The sequence below is a fragment of the Cyrtonyx montezumae genome, unplaced genomic scaffold (assembly GCF_038088225.1).
Source record: "Cyrtonyx montezumae isolate F1298 unplaced genomic scaffold, pur_monq_1.0 scaffold_3, whole genome shotgun sequence".
NCBI lineage: Eukaryota > Metazoa > Chordata > Aves > Galliformes > Odontophoridae > Cyrtonyx > Cyrtonyx montezumae.
In genome coordinates, this window is record NW_027072034.1 from 45,568,951 (window position 1) to 45,589,076 (window position 20,126).

The window sequence follows — 20,126 nt, forward strand, 5'->3', positions numbered from 1 at the left end:
CATGGAGGGTGAAGCAGCCATGGAAATTGGAGCACAAGTCCACACTCCCATGCCCACAGCATGCTGTGATGATATCTAGCACTCAGGATCAAGACTACATCCCTAGTCTAGCACCCAGGATCAGAAGCACTGTATCTCATGGGACTGAAGCCATGGTAACAAACCACCCCAGCTTTGCTGGTGTGTGCCCCTCAAAAACAGTAAGCTCTGGGAGTAGGGTTTAGCCATATCACCATGTGTCATGTAAAGCAGTGTTTTATTCAAGAAAGCCCTTCTGTTTGTAGGGTCAGCAGGATCGTGGCCGCAGCACGCATCAGCAGTGAGATGGGATGGCCATACAGGCACACACCTGCACATCTCACCCCATTGGGCACTTAGCCACATTTGCCCAGGCACTCGAGGAGCTCCATGCGGATGGCAATGCGCACGTGCCAGCCCAGCGGGATGAGGCGGATGTAGCGGGCCACGATGGGCGGCCGCAGCAGGTTCTGCACTGAGGAGGACCGGTCCGAGTTGCCATAGAAAACCTGCCAAGAGAGGCAGAGGTAGACACAGTTCAGGGGCTGGTCAGTGTTGCACTCACTGTCACAGTGGCAGCATGATGGTGCCTGGGACTGGATTGCCATGCGCAATAGGGTAACCAGTAGGCCCCATCCACCCTGCTTTTCACGCAGGCCCCACTCCCTTTAGGCCACCTCCCCCAAGGTTTTTATGTGTCCAAAGGCGCCCCTGCAACCACCACAGTAAGGCAAAGCACAGAGTTCACTCACCCGGTTGTTCCCAGTCTGGTCCTTGTAGTAAACCCAGTTGAGGTTCTCATCAGTGCGGTACTGCACGCTGTACTTGGTCATCCACTCATCAGCATCACAGCGCCCTTGTGTGAGGATCCCTGAGATCACCTTCACCTCCTTCAGGTCGATCTGCAGCCATTGCCCGTTGTCCTGGTACTTGGAGAGCCAGGCGCACCTGGGGGGACACCGTCAGCCCCGCTGCACCCTAAGCCACCACCTGATCCACCCTGCTGCCCCATACTGCCAGGGGGTTGGAAAAGACCTTTAAGATCATCTAGTCCAACCACCAACCCACCACCAGCATGCCCACTAATCCACGCCCCTCAGTGCTATGTCTACCCCATGCCCTCCCACAGCGTCCCCGCAGCCACGGAGTGGGCGTTTTCAGACTCACCCAAAGCCTTGGCCGTTGAGACGGGCCTTGTTGGCTGTCCATGATGAATACCAGCCTGTGTACTGCTCGGGATTGGAGCAGCTGATCTGGTCAGGGGTGACAGCACCAGACTCAAAGCCCAGGGGTTTGTGGTAGGGGCACTCTGCAAGGGAAGGAGAAAAAAAAAACATGCTACCATCAGTGACAGAAGCTGCTCTGCCCTCTGGTTGCCTTTGTCCTACTCTTTTGTCAACACCCTCTGTGGTTTCCTTGTGCCCTACCCTCTCTGTCCAGGAAGCCTGGGATGCTCTTAAACCCTGACCACAACTCCTGCAGTTATTTGCTGTTCAGGAGACATGGAATCTTAATTTCTTACTCATAGATACAGTTATTCCTATGTTGTTGCTGCTTGTGATGTTTGGGGGAAAAAGTTTTATTTGCATGTTGTGGTCTCCCAGTCTCCCTCTCCTTGCAAGAAGCAAATGGATCTAGACTGTATCCATGGTCCTGGATCCCATCTCCAGGCTGTCTGGCTTTTCCTGACCCTCAGGAAATGTCTGGCACCACTTTTCCTGCCTCATCTCCTTCAGCTCCTCCTCATTCACTATTGTGATTTACAGCTGTGCCTAAACAGCAGAACTGCTGGGTCTGCTCCAATCAGATCTGTGTGTTCTGCTCTGGGGGTTATAACTGTGCTTGCAGATAGTCATCTCTTATGGAAAAATGTGCAGGTACTCATGTGTCAGAGAGGTGTAATGCCTGGAGGCATAGAGATCTTCTGAGTTTTGCCTTCCAATCTCCAGGCTACCAAACCTGACCCCACAACAGTCTTCTGCAACACTGAGAGGCTCAGCAAAATTCCCAGTGGCTGCCAGCATGCAGAGCAGCTGAGTGCTCTTTGGACCAAGCACTTCTTCTTACAACCATCTTTTACACAAGCAGATTATCCTACAGGTATTGAGGTACAGCTAAACAAGATGCTCACAAGTTTCATGTGGGAGCTGCTTGGGCAAACATCTATACTTGCCAATGGCGTTTTTTGGTTTTGCAGCCTATGAAGCAGGAATATTGCACGTGTGTGCCTCCAAAGAGAAACTCTGCCATGTTTTACATCTTAGCAAGCTTTGTTTCATGGGCAATAAACAAGTGAGTGAAGTGGTGTACATCTTTGCCTATAGGTGGGATAGCCTCTTCTTCACATCAAACCTAACCCAAATGTCCCCTCTTTCAGTTTAAAGCCATCACCCCTTGTCCTTGTTCCACTCTGATGAAGAATCCCTCCTTGGCTCTCCCATGGGTCCCTTTAAGTGCAGAAAGGCAACGAGGTCTCCCTGGAGCCTTCCCTTCACCAGGTGAAACAAGCCCAACTCCTTCAGACCCTCTTCATAGTAGAGGTACTCCTCTGGACCCATTCCAAGTCCTCATGCTGGGGACCCTGACCTGCCTAAGTGTCTCCCTTTGTGTAAGAAACCACTTTTGGAGAGCAACTGAGGTGGCCTGGCATGTTTACTACTCAGCAGGCTTATCTCAAAGGCAGCGTGGTTTTACTTTTAGTATCACTAATCCATAGATCACACAAGCATAATGAAATTAGCAGGTCACCTTCTGGTACGCAGGGCCACGTCGCACACAGAGACCTACAGACAGTGTCATCTGCCCTGGGTGTCCTCACCAGGCCAGGGCTGCTGCAGTCTTTCTGCTGGCTCAGGGTCTCCCTGTACCTCCCATGGGCACAGCTCTACCAGCCCCACTGTTTGGGGCAGGCACCACTGTAACACCCTCACTGCAGCAATGAGGGGAGATGCTGAGGAGCATGACACAGGCACTGCTGAAAGAGCAACCCGTTACCTGGCATGCACTCCAAGCTGTTAGTTCTGCTGGACCACACCGAATTAGGACCTCCTTGGCAATTGCATTTGCAAGCCTTGCTGTGCCACAGCTCCAGTCTCTCATCCTAAAGGGAAAATTAACCAAAAAAATAAATCAACTTGGTAATGGATGATAGTGACACAAAGCAAAACGTGAGTCCAGAATCCTAAACATGAATGTGGTCTGGTGGCCTGATGCCAGGTTTTTTTAAAGGTGCAAAATGAAATTTTGTGGCCTACTTGGCTGCTCTTGGACCATGTTAGAGTCCACAGCCCAGAGGCCATGCCACCCAAGTGAGCATCAGGAGCTACCCCCTGGCTCAGCCGTGCTGGATCCAGCCTGATCCTCCTGCACACAGGGGTGAAGGCTGCACCATGCAGTGTATTTCTGGGGATTTGCACAAGATTTGCTATCCTACAGCCTACTGCTGAGATTCCCCAGTACAAACGGATGCTCCTAAATGCTCTGCCTGTGACAGCTGGGTGGCTTCCATGGGTACACATGAAGGTTCACTCTTTTGGTGCATGAAGGAAGCACAGGGGGGATTTCAAAACACAAGATTTCAAAATTGCTTCCGCTAAGGGACCAGTGCTCTGAAACCAGTGTCAGACTCATAGCAGAAATAGTCCTACACCCATCCCACCGTCCTCCACCCACTTCTGGAGGCATTAAGAACCTTCTGTTTCTCCTAACACCTGCAGGAGCTGACTCAGCTGCAAGGACTCACCTCACCAGGGGACAGGGCCAGCACAGCTGCAGGCAGCAGGCATGGAGGAAAGAAGAGAGAGAGTTCAGACACGATCATGTCAGGAAATGCAATGGGTTTTCACTCCTGAGCCTGATACCAAAAAAGGGAGAAAGCTTGCATCTCCCCAGTCTGATTGCCAGGGGAAAGCAAGAGGACGTGGGCATCAGCTGTGGGCATGAGCAGGATACTGATATGCCCGTATCATTACTACTCCCCCACTGGGCTTTCTTTGTGGTGGCTTTGATGTCTCCTCTTTCCAGTCAGAGATGCCTGAAACATCCTGAGGAGAAACGTGTATCAGCTTCAGTCTCTGCTTTCCAGCCCCTGTTCATTTTCACCATCTTCCTGCCCTACAGCTTTCCTTTCCCGTGTTGCCTGTAAAACTTAAGAGCTGATGATGGGTGAGATTGCAGCCTACAGCCATCGCAGATCACTGGTGGCTTCAGAGGAGATACAGCACCCCTTGAGGTAGCTCTCATGAGAAGATTGCTCTGAGCGACATGGAGGATAACAAAATGTAAATAGGTCTTCTCAATCAATCTTTCATGCAAAACACCCTTTCCTTCCTTTTTTGGTTTTGTTTTTTAGAGAAAATACAGTGGCTGTAGAGGAAGCACTGCTATTTTTGTACCACCTGACCTGGTTTATCTTCTGCCTGTCCCTGAGCAGTGGTATTTTACAGCTCTATCCTTACTGAAAGAGCTCTCCTACCTCCCCGCAAAGCCCAAAGCAGGCTGTTCTAATAGCACTTAGACTGGGAGAATACTGCCCAGACAACTATGAAAATAAGTTTAAAAGTTCCCATGACTGCTCATAAATCATCAATACTAGTCAAACATCAGCCCTCACGTTTCCAACAGATACAGTGAACTGTGGCCGCTAAGGGCTGAGTTACAGAGCAAGTAAAATCTTGCACACAGAAACCACGAGAAAGCAGCAGTCTCCAAACAGCAATATTGTGAATAGGAAAAGAGGATTTCTTTTTTCATATCAAATGAATTAGGCTCTGAATTATTCACTGAAATCTAGTTATGATTTATTCATTCATGCACTTACTTTGCTGAGCCTAGGAAGGTCCAACTAATGCTGGTAATTTACATCTTGCATTTACACAGCAAGTTTTATCTCAAAAGATTCGCAAATGCTGTGCAATTATAATCAGCTGAAATATAAACTGTACACAAAGCTCTGTTTATTACTGAAGTGCAGCTTCTCCTAAGCTTTGACAGTGAGCCTGAATGTATCAAGAATCTGAAAGAAAGACCACAGCAAGGATCAAAATGATAAAGAAATACTTGAAAACATTTTGTTAACACAGAGATAGGGTCTCTCTCACTTCAGTTTCCCAGGCAAGCATTTCTGGCTTCCAGGATGTACCGTGATAACCCGAAGCATCTTCCCTGGCTAAAATTTTAACATCAGTCTGTGATGAAAAGGCATAGCAGTTAATGCTTCTCGTCATCAGACTGATGTGGCAGCAGCTGGGACTTTGTTGTGTATCAAAAGTGTATCTGTAACAACAATGCAGCACATTTTCTGCCTGCTTGATGCTCTATATAATGGCACTGGTCAAGATAGGGCCGTTGCTTCTGGTAGGCAGAAAGCCCTTAGGCAGACCTCCTGAGTCCCTGATTTGAGAACTGAGACCAAACTATGGCCCCTCATTGATGGTTACAGCTGGAAACCCAGCAGCTGTGAGTGAAACAAGAAAACGAGTCATTTTCAGGTGGGTGAATGGTGGGACCTATTCAACCAACCCAGCCAAATGTCTGAGCCAAAATGGGTCGACTGCAAAGGGCCGCATCCTGCAGGTAGCTTGGCCACTGTGGTGCTGGGCTTTGGGCAAGGGTGGCTATGGATGAACCAAGCATCCCACAGCACCCCCCTGACATCCCCTGATGTTGAGAAAGGAAAGGAGAAAAAGCGATGCCCTTGCCTGCAGTTGGCTGGAAAAAGCAGTAATTGATATATTGGTGTGTTTACAGCTGTGATGGGCCCTGTCCTACAAAGGAAATGAAGAGGAAAGCTAGCTGCCAATACTTTCAAAATGTGATGGCCAGCATGCTTTTATAGTGAGCATGTTTGCCTTCAAGGAAGGTTACAAAGATAATTGGTAATTGTAGGTCAGACAGAACGAATTGCTGCAGTTCATGGAAGAGTCATGAGTCTGCACCACTGCCTCAGGCTGTTTTTAAAGTACAGGACTGAAAAAAAAGAAAAACAACCATTAAAACAGAAAGAGCCCTATTTTCAGCCCCTGCGATGCCCCAGGACATTGAGCAAGGCATCAGTTCATGGAAATAAAACATTATTTGTGAGAGACAGGGAGTTATGTCTTGGCCCTTCCTTGTCCCACCCCATCCCACCAGGCTGTGAGAGGCCTCCAACACATGGCTGGGCACAAACGCTGCCTCTCAGTGCTGGATTAGGGTACAGACAGTGGGATGGGGAGGACGCAGGAGTGCCATCCTGTTTAGAGTGGCTAGAATTAACTGTGGGTGTGTGAGCATGAGAAGGAACGCCGTAAGGCAAAATGGAGAATTAAAGCATTGAGTAAAAACATCAGTCGCTTGACTCACTGGAGTAAGCTGGTAAGTTTCCTGGTCATGGAAAATGTCAATGACTGATCATCGACTTTGCAATTTGGGTGGCCTAGATCTTCAGCTGGAAAATAACATCACCTCTTGTTTGTGCAAGCTGCCTCTGCATTTAACAGGGCTCACAAAGAGGAGCAGTTTTCCCTCTTCTTGTCCTACTGCAGAGCAACGTCTGCATGTCCCCAGCATGGCTGCTCCAGTGCGACAAGCATGGCATTGCACAAGGGGAAGGAAAACATTTTAAAACAGGAAGAGATGTGAGTGTGGCCCCAGAGAAGAAAAAAATAAATCATGAATGAAAGAGGAAAGGGCTTTATCATGTTTTTGTAAAGGCTCTGCATTTCAGCTCCCTCTTTGCCTTGATCACCTCAGTACAGAGCAGCAGTTAGGCAAGGAGGTTCGTAAGCAACACAGGGGACCAAGATTTGCAGCTTGATTTCCTCAGAGTAGGAAACCTTCTGAGGGGACAAATGAAGCCTGGAAAGGGGCATGATGAGTCCACGGCAGGGGCACTTTTGTCTCGTATTTCATCTTTATGTCATTGATTTTTAATCTGGCTTCCCTTTTTGTTCATCTCTTTTGTATTCCCCTTACTATATACCAGTATTTACCAGCCATTTACAAAAGCCATATTGAAAGAATGACAATTTTACCTATTTAATTCAAATTCATTTCTCTTTTATGCCTGCTATCTCCACAGTGAGCTTCTACAAATCTTTTGTGTTTCGAAAATACTTGGAAAAAAGAAAAAGAAAAAAGAATCAACCTTTCCCTCTTCTCTCGAGAACATCAATTATCGTTTTTTTCTTAGAGTGTTCCCTTGAGAATTTTTGTCCTTTTCTGATCTTACTGACACATTTGTTCCTTCCCACTCGGAACTCTGTGGTACACTGCCTGCACAGTAATTTTAGTGATTTTGTTAGTTGTACTGTTTGTGCCAAAGGGTGGCACTAAAGATGTTATTTACTGTGATGTGAAGGCGGGGTTGGGCCTTCAGTTGTTGGGTAGTTGTTTTTTTTGTTTGTTTTTTTTTCAAAGCTGCAAAAAATGGAGAGGGAAAAAAAATCCCCTCCTTCCCTCCAACTGTTGAGACATGCTTCTTCCCCAATACATGCCAAGCGGGGATGGAGCGTTGTGGCTCTGGTGCATCACATCGATGTGTTGCAAGGGTGTTCGTGACAGCCCCCACATCTGGGTGCTGGTGCAGAATCCTGCTGCCCCACATGCTGCTGCTGCTGGTGCTTTGTGGGGTTCCTGGCAAGCAGAAGCCTGGCAAAGCAGAGTGCAGGGTGCTCCCTTAAGCTGCGGCCCTGTGGGAATCACTAAGGAGCTTACGCTGTCATAGGAACAACTGGCCCAAAGCTGACCCACCAGCACTTCCCCACTGTGGAAGAGGAGGGGGCCTGAAGGGACCTGAGAAAAGGGCTGCTGCCCACTGAGCAGGTGGAAGAGGCTGCGTGGGCCATGATAAACACAAGTAGGTTTAAAAAAAAGCAGTAAATGAAGAAAAAAAATAAATAAATACAAAAATAGCGATGCCTGGAAAGTGATCCTGCGAGTGATTTTTTTCACTGCAGGCTCTCTGAAAATATCCTGATGCGTGGGTGTCTATTAACAGTGGGCTGTGCCTGGGCTTCAGGGCAAGGTACAAGCTTGTTCCAAGGGCTAATTGCAGTTATGCCACCCATTGGGAAAAACGTGCAGTCTGGATATAAACAGCCTTCCAAGAAGCTCAGGCACCAAACGAAAGACAGCGGAGAGATCAAGTACAAAGGCAGTGCATAGATATTTGCTGGCAGACCAAAAGGAGGAGCTATGAGTTAGACAGAGCAGGGTACAATTGTGCATGCCAGGATGAAATGGAGGCATGGCCACTTGAGGCCATGGGCGCCCGACCTTTTGGCTTGCTTGTACTGCATGGAGTGAAGAGGGATTGTCTTGGGTCTCTTGCACAAAGCTCACTCCTAAAGTAATGCCTCATATTTATTTCCATGGAAACCACAATGATACAAAGAGCACAGTAACACTGATAGAGCAAAATCTCAGCTATGCAATACTCTTTTTCAACGCAGTCATCACTGTTAGCTCTGCATTTTTCCCAGTGGTGGACGAGAGCATGCATGCTGCACTCATAACAATCTGCACCAATAGAGGTGACCTAATATGGCTGTCTCCGCTGCTGAAACACACCACACACCCTTCACTGCACTCACATCCACTGGTTGTTCTCCACAAACACTCTGCAAGTATCAATAAATGTCAGTGGGTGCCATTTGTTTCCACACAGAGAAATTCAGTTACACCCCTTTGCTTCATCCACGCTCCTATGTCAGATACCGTTGTGACAGACTGTCCCGCTGCTGCCATCTGTCACACAGCAACAACATGTAACAGGGTATTGGTGGGAAGGTTCAACCTCTACTGCCGTCCCACTGACATCTGCCTCAGATGTCATGGGCTCACATCATAAAATGGAAGGAATTACTTTTGGAGCAGCCCTCATAAAATATAGTTAATGGATACAAGTAACAAAACTTATTTTAATCTATCTATCTATAGATTATATAATATATATATAATATTGTAATATTATATATATATATTTAATCAAAACAAAAAGAAAGAGCACAACGCCACCACAAAACTAGTGAGATATGTGACCATTTCTGTGACACCAACAAATCAGTGTGGTTCGATGGCAGTGGCTGCCATTCTCAGTGAGCTCTCAAGGGGCTCCTCAGAGACTTTTGATGAAATGTTACTCCTCCTGTGCTTCATCCTTGAAAACAGTTGTTCACAAATGTAGGTAGTGCCAAAAAGCGATGACATGAGTAAGGCGTGACTGTGAAGCGAGGAGTGTTTTTCTCTGTTAAGAAAGGTTTTATAAAAGTAAAAAGACACAGACAGATTTTTGAGTTGAATGTCTGATTGCAACTCTGCACACTCCATTTGAAAATATGCAGGTCATGTATTTATGTCAACTGAAAATGGAGTTGCGGGCTGAGAGTTGGACATGCGTGAGGTAGTAAAGTAATTGACAGACAGAGAAGGACTTTTAAGTCCTAGTCAATAGATATAGCAGTCTAGAAAAAAGGAAAAATGGAGAATTCAACATCTGTGGGAGGAACGCTGGGCTGCTTGACACTTTTGTCCCAAATGGACTGTATTGCGACCACACACTGATGTTGATAGATACTGCACAGCACCCAGAGAGAGCAACCCCAGCCTTGAGACATTCAGAGCTTTCCTGTCAGCTGCGAAGAAGCCAGAAGTTCAGACACAACCTGATAGCTGTGTCTCCTTGTGCCACAGTTTGGTTAATTAAAACGGAATTGATAAACTTTTTTCCTTTTTTTAAAACTTATTATTGATTTTTATTCTTTGAGAGCCTTTGAAATTCTTTCCAAAGACAAAATATCTGAAGGATCCTATGAGAAAAGCAGATCTCTACCAGCAATGTAATGCTGCTAAAGAAAATGAGTAGTTTTTGATTAACCAAGAGCTTTGATTAATGAAGGACTGGTCTTTCATATTCTACTGTACCTCATTTTTCAAATCAGCATTATTATTTACTCACTGGCTCAGCTGCACTACAATTTTCTGTGTAAATTCATATTTTGACAAATTACATGCCAATCTTTTTCCACTGCAATTACTTTGCGAAACAGTTGTACTACTGAATATTCATAGAGCTGTAAGAACGCCGCTCACTCATGTACGTAAATTACACATCTCCTTCCCAATTTTTCCTTTCCCTGATTATTTTGCTTCCATAAAGAGCTCTCTCTGTACCCCACAGCCCCTGGCAGCACAAGGGAGTGTGGATGAGACAGGGAGTACAAAGGGGAACATCTGAAAACACATTTCAAGAGGCGAAGTGCATACCTTTGTACCAGAAAAGAAGAGACAGCAGGACGCTCCCCATCTTGAACCGCATCTTTTCCTTCCTCTTTCAGGAATAGCTCCTTAGCCTGCTGCTCAGCTTTCTGGGAAGGCATGAGATTAACTTAAGCTTCACCTAAGCACATTACGCTCCACCATTCTTGGGATTTTATCAAGCCAACTGCACAATTACTACTGTCAAGCTCCATGTGCCATAGCTAAAAGGTAGAAAGCACTGTGATACTGGCACTATGACTGCATTTAGACATAGTCCACACACAGGTACTTAGGGACATGGGTTAGTGGGCAGTATTGGTGGTAGGTGGACAGTTGGACTAGATAATTGTAGAGGTCTTTTCCAATCTTAATGATTCTATCATTCTATGAACAAGGATATGCCTAACTAGAAGCCACATTTAACCATCATACAAAGGCAGAGGATGTGCCCAATGCTTATAAATCATAGACCATTTTATGCAGTACATATTTTCTATTGTATGTAATATGCATTAATTATCTTCCACCCCAATTATTTACCTCTCCACCATCAATTCCTGTCCTAATAATTGCTGCGTGTAGGAATCTTCCCTGGCCTTACTGCTCTTTCAGTCACCTAATTGCAAGGGCCTGAAAACTGCAATTACTAGATCAAACAAAAATAGCACGGTTTTGTTGTTTACTTGCAGGGATGTAAAAATATGAAACGAAGAAAAATTAACCTCCATTTGCTAATGGTTCTACCTATCATATCCTATTATTACATGGTGCTGTCAATCCAACATCAAAGACAGTTATAAATTTGTTTTAAAAATGACTGAAAGACTCAAGACTACAACAGATTGCTGGTGACTCCAGTGAATCTTGCTCATGTTCCTCCAAACTCTGTTAATTATGTGCAATTAGCAATGAATTTTTAATGGGAGCTTTTGACAGCTAGTGCTTCAGAAGCAGCTCCCTTTGTTTCAGAAAATCTCTGACTGCCTGTGCAGAGAATAGATTAAACCACAGCACAGCTCATGTGGGCTGTGGGTGCATTAAGGTTCATCTGCCATGGTCTATGTCCATTCAGAAAACTGTACAAACAACGATGCTGATATTTTGGTGGGATCTACCTTGCCTACTTTTTAAAACTTAAAGACTATCAATGTCCCACCCCTGGGATGTCAGATCCAACATCTCTGTTTTGTGATTTCCTGGAGACACACAAGGTGAGGCTGTACAGGGCTCTGAGCACCCTGACTGAGGTGCAGATGTTTCTGTTCATTAGAGGGGAGTTGGACTATACAGCCTCTAAAGGACCCTTCCAATTCAAACCATTCTATGGCCTTATGATGCCTCCTGGCCTTGTCAGGGCATGGGACATGGATGGCCTAAGCATCCTGCTATGAGGGCTCACTGATTTGAGTCCCAGACACTGGAGAGCGTCAGTGCATCCACAGGTGCATGGCAGAGATGAGCTGAGGCCTGCAGTTATCTACACCTAGACTTGAATTCACCCTTTTTTAGGTCATTCATCTGAAGAAAGGACAGTCCTCCAGCAGACATCATTAGCATGGCCCCCTCCAGTGGTCACAGAGATGGACCTGCTCCCACCTTCACATTTATCTTGGTGGGCTGACACAAGGCTGACCCCAACTTCCTTGTGTCCACTCTGCCTGCTCTTATAACAAAATCTCACCTGAACAAGTCTCATTCAACAGGTTGGCCCTGAAGCATCCCACTCCCTGCTGCTACTCCACACTGTATGGCACCCCCTTCCCAGTGCCATGGGGCACAGCAGGACAAGTAAGCAAGTGGCTCATCCCAGGCATCAGAAGGAGCTGCTCCTCCTCAGGAACATTTTCTGAAGGATGGGGCAGCTCCTGATTTTTGGTTCAGAGGTCTTATGCTCATTTGCAGCACTCCTCTCGGGGTAGCGGGAATCGGCAGACTGTCCTGCCGTAGGTCTTGGTTTCATGTAAGAAATGCCATAGCTCAGGGATAATGTTCAGAAATAGCACTCAAAGGGATATCCTCAAAGCTAGTAGCTTCCCAGTTACAAAATTCCCTCCCTACAGAACACCAGGGCACCCTTTGTGCAAAAGTATGTCTGAAAACCAAGAAATGAAATCAGCAGGTAATGCAATTTGTCTCTCTCCCTGTACTTTGGTACTGTCTCTATTTACATATTGTTGACTGGAGCCCATCTCTGAGCAGGGGTGAATGACTGAGCAGCTGTACCCTTTACAAAGCATGCTCCTTTTGAGCTAACTGTTAAAACGCAATGAGCTCGTGAAAACAGAGGCACTGGAAATGATTCAGACCAAGAGACAAGCTCAGTCAGAACAAAAATAATTCAAAAAAAAGTCAAACTTGTTCACAAGATGAGTCAGAGAGCTTTAAAACTGAAGTTTCTGTATTAACATCATGCACTTCAGACCCTCTGTGTCTAATGCTGTTGACAAAGCTACTTTTTAATAATCTTAAATGGCAACACCTCCACTACAGACAGTATTATTAAATGAATCATGTAGTTCTTTCCTAGTAGTCAGATAAATACTTTCAGGTATAGAAAACAGAAAATATTTTAAAGCCAGTACACACTACAACACCAGAAAGAGCTACATTTGCCATTTATTAAATAATAATAATAATAATTTTAAAAACGCCTGGCATTGGTTTTGGTAATAAAACAAAACTACGTCTGGTACAAAAAGAGCAGGGCAGGATAATCTGATTACACCATGCTGCTATGAAAACCAAGAGCAGGGATAGCCTGGGCATGTGCACTCTATAGTCCACCCATCTCACCTCTCATGTCTCATTGACCATAAAACATTTTTGTACATTTCTATGGCCCTCTGATATTTTGCTACAGTTTCTTCTTTCACGTTGTCAGAAATAACACAAAGGCCACACTGCAGCATTACAATGCTTTTGCTGCACAAAGCCGAGGGCATGGCTTGCACTTGCAGGGGTACGTAAGGATGTAAGGACACAAAGCTCAGGGACAGCAGCAGGAAGAATGAAGCACTGTGGATGTTGTGCAGACAACAACTGGGAATGTTTCCTAGCATGCATGCTTCCCAGCTGGGTGGAGCTGGCCTACACCACAGTGTCACCAGGAATTTAGTAAGAATTAAGCAGCATGGATGGCTGGAGGCCAGTGCTCTAGTTTATTCTTTGCTCTGCTTTGCTTGGTGAACAAATATAACCATAGGTCTGTACCATTTGAGGAGCAACATGCCAACTACTTCTGCAGGCTTGCAATTTCTGCTCATAATTTTCTTTCTGTCATAGCTCACGGGGGATGAATCTGCTTCTGGTCACGGCAGAGCAGTGTCCTCAGGAGTTCTCAAAAGGCATCAAGCATGCAGAGACCTCCTGGAATTGGACCGGACTGCCCCAGCAGTGATGAGGATACACTTCCTTGAAGGGCAGATGGGAAAAGAAGGTGCCCATGTGCGAGGGAAGCACAGCTCCACATGGTGATTTTGTGTTTTTTCCAAAGTCTGAGTGCCAGACGGGTAAATGAGAGCAACACACACGAATTTTTATGTCTGTGATCCAAGCACATGCACCACGCAATTTCTCAGCGCTAATGTGTGACTGGTGCACGTTGGTCTTAGCACTGCGAGGGAACGTACAAAATGCACATTTATACATGTACCTGTGAATCGTAGGCATCTCTCAGATGTAGGATACTGACATGCTGAGAGAAGAAAACTGGCAGTGCTTTCAAAGTGTGAGTCAAACCTTCAGGAGATGGATCCCCTTGAAGTGGATGGAGTGACGATGGTCTGCCCATGCTGAAGATCTGGCTCTCAAAATAAAATATTATTTCAAGGAGTCTGAGTGTGGGCTTATGTCCTTTTCTGACAAAAAGCACCTTACTTCTTAGTGCAAAAAAACCACAACATGACTAGTTATCTGGTGCTGGCCACCAGGAGCAGGCCCAGTGCCCTGCCACACCTCAGGGACTTGTGGCTGTCATCAGCAGGGTGGGCACCATGGGATCATCATAGCAGGATGATGGGAAGTACCTTCCCTGAAGGCTTGCATGCACTACATTGGAGAATTCTAGATGTAGTGGACAGCTTTGGACCTGTAACCTGAAAGCAACCCTGCAATGACAGGCATTTTACACTAGAAGTGGCTCAGCGTGGAGGTCTCAGGTCCAGCTGAGCCTACTCAACCCTTGTGGGCCTCTTCCTCCTGCAGGGACTTCATGAAGCCCCGCTGGGGTTTGCATGCACAGACAGGCACTGTCACAACATCTGTGCCCAACATTCACCACTTTCTAAAGGCTTACAGAATTGGATGATGTGCTGTATGCAACAGTGACATTGCTCTGAGGCAAGCAAGTTATGGGGAGCAGTTGAGGGAACCAGTCTGAAGAAGAGGAGGCTCAGAGGAGACCTTATCACTCTCTACAGCTCCTGAAAGGAAGTTGCATCAAGGTGGGATTTGCTCTCTTTTCTCAGATGACAAGTGATAGGACACAAGGAAATGGCCTCAAGTTGTGCCAGAGGAGGCTTAGGTTGGATATAAGGAAGAATTTCTTCACAGAAAGAGTGGAAATGGTGGCGTCCTCACTCCTGGAGGTTGTTCAGGAGGCGCAAGGACAAGGCACTAAGTGACATGGTTAGTGGCACACTTGATAGCTTTAGGTGATGGGTGTCCTTGATGATCTTAAAGGACTTACTCTATGGGTCTGATGTGCTTTTTAGGGTAAAAAATCAAGTCCTGCAGTAGCACTGCCTAAATTATATTCAGACTGTTAAAAAAGGTGCTATTGCACAGGGCCTCTGGCACACTCAGGGCTGTCTCTCAGCAAGTTGTGCCACTTGTGCACTGAGGTGAGAACATACAAGTGACAGTGACTCCAGCTGGCAGGGCTGAGCTGACTCCTGGGCCTTTCTGCTCCCTGCTCCGCTCATCGTCCTTCCTTCACTTCATGGAGAACCTGCACTTTTTTAATGAGCTTATAAGGCTGTCCATTTGGGGAGGAAAAGAGGAAACTAGACTTATCGCTAGAAAGGTAGCTAAGGAGAAAAAAGGAAAAGTATAGCCGCTGGTTCCACTGGGGCTCGAACCCAGGACCTTCTGCGTGTAAAGCAGACGTGATAACCACTACACTATGGAACCGCTACGGAAATCGGGTGGTGCGGCGCTCTACCTATCGATGAAAAATCTCTCTCGTCTTCTCCCGCCCTCCCCTCCCTTTGGCCCCGCCCACACGGAGGGAACAGACCATTGGCGGAGCGCGCAGAGGGGGCGGTTCTCTGCCGGGGCGCTCTGTGAGGGAGGACGCGCGGGCGGGAAAGGGTGCGTGCCGAGCGCGGCAAGGAATTTCCTGTCAGAAGTGTGGGTTTTACCTGGGTTGGGGCAGCTCATGTTTCACCAATCTAGTAGGACGCAGACGCTGCTTTTCTTGGGCAATCCTCTTGCCCGTGTCTTTTTCCTTGCGTTGGTTCGCAAAGAGGTGGTGAAATCTGAGAGCTGTAGATGGCCGTCATCTCCATAGGCTCCAAGTGTAGGCTGAGACTGTGCAAATCATGCCACTGCTTTCCAGAACGTTCTGCTGAAATTTTCTGTTCAACTTTTTGTGGATTTTTGTTGTTGGTTTTTTTTTTTTCTTACAATTTTGTGCATTATTCTAATTTTTACAGTGTGCCCTGGTGCTTCCATAGTGTTCCTGCCTAGTTTCTTGCCCTTTCTCGGTTCATGTTTGTGGTTTTGTTTTTCCTTTTGCTAATTGTGATGTATTTTGTCCATTTTCTTTGCATCCCAGAGGTGTCCACTGAGGGATATGTCTTTTCCGTTCACCCAGACTAAGCTTGGGCTGGCTTGTCAGGACAGGCTTCAGTCATCACACTGAATGTGATAGGAAAAAGCCAGATAATGTGATTCTGTATATCTATTTCTCCCTTGTCTCTTCTGCTCTTTTTGTTCCTTCTGTTATTGACCAGACCTCCGTATCGCTCAGCTGGGGTCTTGTCTCCTGCCAGTACTTTAAAATACATTGCTGGGTCACATAATCCTGAGCTTGATAGGGTAAAAGGAAGGGAATCATGGTGCAGAAGGAGCACATTCGCTCCGGCTGTGATCGTCTTCAGCCCTTTTGAAAAGCGTTGGTTGCATCACTTTGTAGTGGGTGCTTCTGAGACATAAGCCTGAAGCACATTTTGAATTATGGATGTGGAATGCCTGCATGCAGCCTGGCTCAGAAGGTTGGGGTTTCCAAAGCGTTTGGTGAACGTAACACATGCTGTTACTTCAAGGGCTGCCTGTAAAGGGGTCTCCTGATTTTTGCACTAGCAGCATAACTTTTAACTGCTCAAAAGCATATTATCAGAATTTTGTTGCCTGCTGTCTGTTGCAGCTGTTGATGCTTGCTAAAATGCTCAAGTGTGTGATGTGTAGCTGCTGGGTGAAAAAGCTCAGAGTGTGTATGGCTTGGTGGTGGGACTAGTTTGCCTCACGTGGAAAAGAGGATGGCTTCTTTAGGTCCAGCTCATGTCCTTGGGCTTGAATGGGAAAGGCTATTTGGAAAGATACGTGTTACTATGATCCCCATATGTAACAGGAGAGATGGATCATTCCGACACCTCTGACTACCAGGTTGTTGGATCACTTCAGAGAAGGGATGAGCAGCTCCCATGAATAACAGAGATGTGCTGGGGAGGCTTTGTCCTGCAGAAGCTAACAGCTAAGGGTTTGATTCCTTTCCCACTGATCTTGGATGAAAGATTTCTGATGGATTTGTTGGCTCTTGGAACAAGCCTCTCATTATGCACAACTCTTGCTAAAAGCCAACATGGATGAATTTATCAGATGCAGTTAATATTTTATAAACTACGCGTATCCCCAGAGTGCAGTGGAAAGAGGTTATGATGTATTTTTACTTGCATGCTTTTTGGCAGAACAGTGTGATCATACATAAATGATTAGCTACTGTCACTCGGATGAGGGAAAGTGCATCCTGCCAGAAAAGCAAACATGAAAACTCTCCTGGGCCATGCAGAATTAGGGCGCCTGGTGTGTATTTTATTTGCTGTCTCATTCCACAGCAAAGGTGTAGCTTTGAAAGTGGAAGCTTTTGTGTCCAGGACTCCAGAAACTCAAAGAACTAGCTCAGTCAATCACAAAAAAGTGATCATTATTATTATTCACGTTTTTCACGTTCACATGGTGCCTTCTGTTTGCTGATTTGGCACTTTTTGGTTTGACACCATTCCATTACAGTGAGAGAACTCCTCTGTCCCAAAAGATGATTTGATTGCTGTGTCCAAGTGCTTTCACAGTGGCAGCTGATGTCTTGAGAACTGTCACCAAACTGATGGCAAAAAATTCTTGAAAATGCTGTGCTGTAGTATTACGAAACCTTTGGAGCAAGGGTGTCAGGATCTTGATCTGATGGTCTCTGTTCAGTCCCAGCTATTTCCTGGGGGAAACAGGACCTGGCCTAAGGGAATGCCATCATGAGGAGAAGCTGCAGAGGAAGGGGTACTGTGATCCCCATCCACGTGGTGCTTTCTCTCACCACGTGCATCCTAACACTACCCTTAACACTACAGCCTCCGCAGTGACCCTGCAAATTGGCAGCTGTGCTCTGCTCTGTCACTGCACAGAGAGGCTGAGTGAGCAGCTCCTCTCTGGCTCTCAGAAGAGGGCGGGGCTGAGTGGTTTATGGGGTGATGGATGTATGCTGGTAATATTACAGTACCAAACTTATTCTGGTACCTAATATTTATGAGTTGTTTGGTAGTGGATGTGCTCAAAATTGCGGTGTCCTCATGCTGTCCGTGTGCTGCCCCACACAGGAAGTGGCAGATTTTTCTGGGGCTGTTATGTCAGCACTAAGAGGTAAGAAATGGCCTTGCTGTATGGCAACTGTTGAGTTGTAGCCTGAACTACTGAATGAGCACCTGGAGAAAAGACCTGGTCAGCCCTGGGAGCACAGGTGAAGGCAATTCACTTGTGCAACTGGAAGGCGTGAAGCCAGGCTTCACCACTCCTAGACCACATTTAAGGGCTGACTGCCGCTGAGAATGGGTCTCTTGTTGGAGATCCCTCCTTTGTGGAGTTTTTCCTGTGTATGTAAATCCTCAGAGATGGGTGAGTGTTCTGTTTTCTTCTTTCTTTGTAATACCTTCTTGTTGTCCTGTTGCTGTTACACTTAGGTTTGATGGCTCTGCCCTTCCTGGTACCTGTGAGGTGACTGACAGACAGCAAGGCAAGGGAGGAGGGGCTCGGATGTGCAGGCTCTGCAGCCAGGGATCAGGGGTTGATTTCAGAGCACATGACAGTGTGGCTTCCTGACCAGACAGGTCTGCCACACTGGTGAGCTTCTTAGCTTGTCTGACCCCTTTCACTAGCATGCCAGTCGCATCAGGGACCAAATATCTGGGCAGTCTGTATGTGTGTTTATCCCTGGTGTGCTAGGTACGTCTGCTAAAATGCAAATCATGGCTTCATCCCAGCGGAAAGGCCTGTCCTCTGGAGAGAGGCCATGTGACTTCAGATGTGCAGGCGATTACTTCAGCCCATCCCTTTTTCTGCCTGAGCTACAGGAGGCACAGTGACAAAACAGATCTCCAATAGCATGCAGGCAGCACAGCTGGAGGGCTGCAGCCAAGAACTTCCGCGTCATGATGAATATGGCATTTACCCCTGACTGCTCCTGAGGAACGAGGCTCAAGAAATTTCCTCTTGGGAGGCTGCGTCAATAGGTGGAGAGCAAGTGTTCTGTAAGCTCCAGAGCCCCAGGGAGCACTGGAGCACTTGTTCTGCAGAGCTGTACCCCTTATTATGCAGCTCTGATCCCAAAAAGGGACTGCTTCATCTTTGAAAGGAAGCTTCTAAAGGTAACTTTTGTAAGGGGGGAGGGGGGAAGGAAAGGCTCTGTACTGCTGGAACAGAAAGAAAAAGCAGGTAATTTCTTAAAGTCTGATATCTGTCCTTTTTTTCTTAGCTCACTTTCAAAGAGCAACTTGTCTGCACCCAGGTCTGCAAAGTGAATGAGGGAGGAGTCAATGCTTTTGCCCTAAGAAAAATCAGTATGTTTCAAGCTACTGAGTTTGACCTGGACTGGATCAGTTATCCAGAGCTTCTGAATGCAGGTGAGATTAAATAGCTTTGAGACTCCTATATTTCTTGTATTTTTTGCTTTAGGAAAAAGACTTTATACAATGATGATCTTGAAACTTTGTTTTGATACCTAACTTAACCTTCATTAAAACCAATATAAATTTCATGTGAAGCATGAATTTCATTTGGAAATCGGCTTAAATTTCACTGTATTTATTCTGGTGCTTTGCTTTTAAGTCTGTACTCCCCTTCAAGTAAGGAGAAGGAATATCATGGGATGTCATTAAGCTTCTGCTCATTATCTGCATGACAGTGTATAATTCAAATTTCCTCTTACTCTAGGATGAGAAACTACAACTGTTGGTTTTTATGCTCCAATTGGTTCCATTTACTAGAACTAATTTTGCCTTGCAAGTGAGTAGAAAACTCAAAATCCTTAGTGGATTCTCCTTTTGAGGCATTTAGAGCTTCTGAAAAAATAGCTTCTGCTGTACTTCAGAGTGATCTGCACCCTATTTATGTGCTTGTATTTTTTACTTTCCTTTTGTACAACATTCTCCCTATGATATTTCTGTACAGAAACAGAGGCTTCTTGCTTTATTTTTTACAGAAAAAGTACATATGTCTTGTGTAAATGTATGCTTTATTGATTGCACATTGCATGAACTAACTTTCGCACATTACTTTCCTACTGAGTGTTTGAACAGTCTCTGCATGTTAACACCTTTTCAGATCTCATGTTTATCTGCTTTTGCAGTACATTTTTGGGCTCAGGATTATCAGTCCTCCTTAAA

At 46.0% G+C, this 20,126-nt stretch overlaps 1 protein-coding gene and 1 non-coding gene across 2 annotated transcripts; both read right to left on the bottom strand.

Moving 5' to 3' along the window:
- Positions 1-374: 374 nt before the first annotated feature.
- On the bottom strand, positions 375-10,344 carry RS1 (retinoschisin 1). Its single transcript, XM_065743971.1, has 6 exons — positions 10,264-10,344; positions 3,761-3,786; positions 3,013-3,118; positions 1,186-1,327; positions 771-966; positions 375-527 (listed from the first exon to the last, which is right to left on the bottom strand). Exons 1-6 carry the CDS (start codon positions 10,313-10,315, stop codon positions 375-377), a joined length of 675 nt encoding a protein of 224 aa, XP_065600043.1. The 5' UTR covers positions 10,316-10,344.
- A 4,970-nt stretch (positions 10,345-15,314) lies between these two features.
- TRNAV-UAC (transfer RNA valine (anticodon UAC)) lies at positions 15,315-15,387 on the bottom strand. Its single transcript has one exon. It is a non-coding gene; the product is annotated as a tRNA-Val (tRNA).
- Between the last annotated feature and the right edge of the window lie 4,739 nt (positions 15,388-20,126).